This window comes from Myotis brandtii, unplaced genomic scaffold, assembly GCF_000412655.1.
Source record: "Myotis brandtii unplaced genomic scaffold, ASM41265v1 scaffold1087, whole genome shotgun sequence".
NCBI classification, from domain to species: domain Eukaryota; kingdom Metazoa; phylum Chordata; class Mammalia; order Chiroptera; family Vespertilionidae; genus Myotis; species Myotis brandtii.
This window is the reverse complement of record NW_005353698.1, coordinates 1,065,625-1,070,101: the sequence shown is the minus strand read 5'-3', so window position 1 is coordinate 1,070,101 and position 4,477 is coordinate 1,065,625. Positions and strand designations below refer to the sequence as shown.

Below are 4,477 nucleotides of genomic sequence, written 5' to 3'. Positions count from 1 at the left end.
AAATAGACAAACTGTAATTTCCTTTAACAGAAATATTAATTAAAGGTCTCCATAAGCCATTATCACCACTTTGTGAGCATACAAGACAGCTGTTTAGAGGAAAAGGGACAGCAGCTCTACATCCTGCTAGAGAAGCCTCGCCCACAGAATCACAGTGACTGTCAGAACCCTAATAATAGACATGCCAAACACGGTTAAATTACACTGGCCCAGCCCTAGAGAGGGCCTTCTGGTTTGAATAGTGAAGTTTTAGGTCACCTATAGGAAGAGTAACAGGATCTACCTGCTTTTGAGTTACACCAGGATGAAGCCATCGGTCCCTACCACCCTCCCTCAGGTACGTAAAGTGATGCTAATAGCTTGGACAGAAGATGTGAATAAATTCCTTATTCATGACCTATAGTAAGGATGTGAAGGACTTGCAGAAATGAACACTGTAGTGTAGAGGTTACATTCTCTCATTAGCATAAAAAAGACAGTAAGAACAAGAAAAACATAAGGCCTTTATTGTTCCCTAGGGACAGGTATCCTAGGTTGAAGAAAGCTGGGTTCCATCCTGGCTTTCATTCTCTAGTCTGTTGTAATAGACCTATCTTAATAATGAAAAGTGGTAGAATACAGCTATCTCCTTTGAAGAATGGGTAAAGATAGTTGAGTTCCTAGGAGAGGCCAGGGATGAGATAACACTGACCGGTGGGAGAGTTCATCTGAGATTAAGCATATGTAATAGTGAAAAGAAGCTAGATTATCAAATGAATGAGAAAGGGATGAGAACTGAGAACTCATGTCCTATCTCCATATACATTCACATAAAAAAGAGAAATTAACTATATGCAAAATAACAGCTTAACATTTTCCATTCTTTCTAGTTTAAAGATATCACTCAATACTTGAGAACTAGAAAAACTGAGTTTATATTGTCCATGAAGTTATGTAAAACAACACTGTAGTTATTAAATGGCAGCTTCAGTTTATGCCACCTCTTTAGAACAGAAGAGTGAAACCCTGGCTGGTGTGGCTCAGTTGGTTGGTCATCTTCCTGTGCACTGGAAGGTTGCTGATTCCATTCCCGGTCAAGGCACATGCCCAAGTTACGGCTTGATCCCTGGTAGGGGACATGCAGGAGGCAGCCAATCGATGTTTCACTCTCATATGGATGTTTCTCTCTCTCCCTTCCTCTAAAAATCAATAAAACGTATTTAAAAACACACACTAAATCAAACTAACAAAAATACCCAGAAGAGTATGCAAAAAAACAGTGAAGTAGTTCTATTCTTCTGTTGGTTTCTTATTCACTCTTGCATGGGGTTAAGTGTGAATTATGCTCACCCACTTAATTCTATTCTCCTGTATAAGGACCCTTCAAATGAGGGTAGGGGCAGGAAATTGGTGGTGTGGGCTTCTGGATGTTTTGATGGACTAAGCATCACTCAGTAAGATTCTGTGATTGATAGGATCACTCTGAAAACTTACAGAAGAAAAAAAGCAATATGAAAATCAAACTAAACAAAGTTGGTTTAATGGTCTATCAGCAAGACTACATGGAAAACTTTGTGTAGTCAAATACAAAGCTAAAGTGGATTGCTCCTTTTCCTTCCGTATTCCATGCCATTCCATTTTGTTAAAAAAAAAAAGTGATATAATGCAGACATGGGGGTCATTTCTCAAAAGCCACAGAATAATCCCTTTAGTTGGGCTTGCTGTGACTATGAAATGCAGAAGAACTTGATTGGGGGTTTTTCCTTGAAAGCAGGCAGGGCAAACTACAATGACTGTAACTGAGCAGCTGCAGTTTTATTACCCAATCATAAAAAGGACCTTTTACTAGTAAAATGTTTCCCTCTTAGCACTCTTCAATGACTGTCGTTCCAATCAAGGAGTAAAGCTTTTTCTTAACAAGTCGAAATCCTGAGCTCAGGATCAGAGTTCGTCTGAGGCTGGATGAGAAGCGACCACGACTAAAGAAAAAGTCCCTGAAGCTGGTCCATGAGCAGTTCTCCTGCTTAAACACGAGTGTAAGCTCAAAGGTGGGCACCACAGTGGAGTCACACACAATCCGATCCAGCTTTGTACATACATTGCCCACCTCCACGTTGATGTGCAGGACACACCCTCGCAGGCCGCAGGGCTCGGTGGAGGCGAGGCGCAGGACGTCCTGAGCGATTCTCTGCGTCAGTTTCTCAGGGACAAGGACTTTGGAGCAACCCAGTTTGGTTTGCTTGGATTTGGACAGACAGTTCTCCAGCATTTTGACCAAACTCTGGCAAGTCGTCTCCTCAAATATTACCTCATTGAGGTTGGGTTCAGGAACAACATAATCCCAGTAGTCAAAATCTGTAGAAAATAGAAGTTTGAAGTAAAAAAAAAAAAAAGAAATCCAGGAGCAGGAAAAACATACCAAGATAGCAACATTGGTCTCTACCACATCTACCTGCTTCCAATATATCCAATGTTAGATCAGCTGATCTCCCTTTGATGTTTACTAGTGGAAATAAAGGTTTTGATAAATAGAGTGGATAGGATACAACCATTTTTTAAGAAATTTTTGTGTACACACACACAATCTTAAAGACTATGGATCAAAAATCTATGGGTATCCTAGATTATTAGTGATTTTCTTTCATTTCTCGCTCCCTTACTTGCTTAGGAAACTTTTCAATTTATTTTACAGGGAACATGCATTACTTCTAGAGTAAAAACGGTTATATACATTTTTTTTTTTTTTTTTTACTAAGGAACTGTTACCTTCTGACTCTGAGAATATATGAGTTTATTTTTTTAAAATACCAAATTTTTGCTATTGTTAAGTGATGAATTTTAGGATGAATCTGAGGAGCTATATTACATATTTATTAAATCTGTTTCTTTCTTTAAAAGTCTTTACTGGGATGACCTGTAAATTCCAATTTTAGCTTCAACCTCTTTGATTAAAAATTGCTCAAAGAAGACCTTTGAGGTCCACCGGGATATTTATAACTAGCTGGGTAGTTTTCCATGGCCAACCAAAACAAAATAGTCCTAGGAAAACAAAATTAGATTTGCGCAAGGAAAAGAGATAGGTCTGCATTTGGTCACCTTCCTTCCAAATTAATCCTACCACTTGGCAAGATGCCATACACCCAGTCAATTGGATGCAGGCAGAGGTCGTGCGGGCTCTCTTCCCTAAGCCTACTTCACCCTCATTGGCTGTTGTGGTTTCCCCACATTGCGTATTCTCTTAGATCATTGTTTTTTTTTATAACTAAATAAAACAAATGCAATCCAAATTATAAGGCTTCATATGCTGAAGACAGAGAATTTAGAGAGTTGGCCTATAAAATTAGATCAGCCACTTTGCCTTCTAAATGAGGAGGGCCCAAAGGTCTTCAGCGATTGGCCTGTGCCCACACAGCTCCTCACCGCAGGGCAATGTGTGCACTTAGAAACTGCTGCTTAAAATTGCAAATGACAGCATGACCAGCATCACTGCAGTTTTAAAATTTTCTTCTGGCATTAAAAACAGAATAATGGATACAGCCACAAATAGAATACTACACGGCAATAAAAAGGAACACATGCTGATAGAAGCAACAACCACGGAAGGATCTCAAAATAATTGAACTGCAGGAAAGAAACCAGTTACAAAAGAGTACATATTATGTGATTCCATTTACACAAAACTCTAGAGGCAAAAGTAAACGGGGGAGAGGGAGAGGAGAGAATTGATGGCAAATAGGTCCATGGGAATTTGGGGAGAGAGGGTCATGGTAGTGACTACCATGATTACCCTTGTTAAAACATACATAACTGAACACTTAAAATTCACCAAAACTTTACAACCAAGTAGGGTAAGGAACCTACATAACTTTTCATCCCAAAGAGCCTCTTAGCAACCTACTAGACCTATACAGCCCTCAGTATTTAGTATTTATTTAATTAATTTATTTATTTTGTTTCTCACTATCATGGTCAGAAGTTGCTAGAAAGTTTGGAAAGAAGTTTTCTCAGATGGATTTTGTGGCACCTCCACTGAGGAAAGGGGCGACACCGCCTCCCTGCCAATCCGATCCCATAGAGGGGCTGCAACCTTTGGAGCAGAGAGAGGCGGGCACTGGGACACTCACCGTTTATCAGGCTCCCCGGGTAGAAGCCATGGTCCAGCAACTCTGAAATGCTGCCCGGGTTCTTACTGCTCAAACTGCCAGTTGCAACCATGGTCAACGGCTCCGTTTCCCTCGCGGGGCAGAACGGCCTGGGGCGCTGGAAAAAGCAGGCAACCAGGACAGATTGGCAAGAGCCGGAAAGACGTGCCGAGGCTCCTAAAAGGCCCCGCGTCCCCAGACTAGCCCCGCACTCTTTTTCCAAAGGGAAGGAACCGGTCCCTGCCACTCAAGTTTGCAGTCTCACGAGCGGAGATGCCAGCTACTGCCACCACCTGAAACCCATTCAAAGTTGGCCCACTTGTCCCGCGGAGCTCAGCCCCCTCCACGGCCCGGCC

At 41.5% G+C, this 4,477-nt stretch overlaps 1 protein-coding gene across 4 annotated transcripts in view; it reads right to left on the bottom strand.

Annotated features, from left to right (window-relative positions):
* Positions 1-1,497: 1,497 nt before the first annotated feature.
* Positions 1,498-4,477, bottom strand: part of DDIT4L (DNA-damage-inducible transcript 4-like) — a 3,845-nt gene continuing 865 nt past the window's right edge. For 3 of the 4 annotated variants that reach the window (XM_005857227.2, XM_014543031.1, XM_014543022.1), the window contains 2 exons: positions 4,104-4,239; positions 1,498-2,334 (listed from right to left, as the gene is read on the bottom strand). In XM_005857227.2, coding sequence (XP_005857289.1) covers positions 1,844-2,334; positions 4,104-4,194 — 582 coding nt within the window. In that variant the 5' untranslated portion in view covers positions 4,195-4,239 and the 3' untranslated portion in view covers positions 1,498-1,843. The remainder of the gene's footprint in view (positions 2,335-4,103; positions 4,240-4,477) is intronic. The other variant, XM_014543018.1, reaches the window with a different exon arrangement.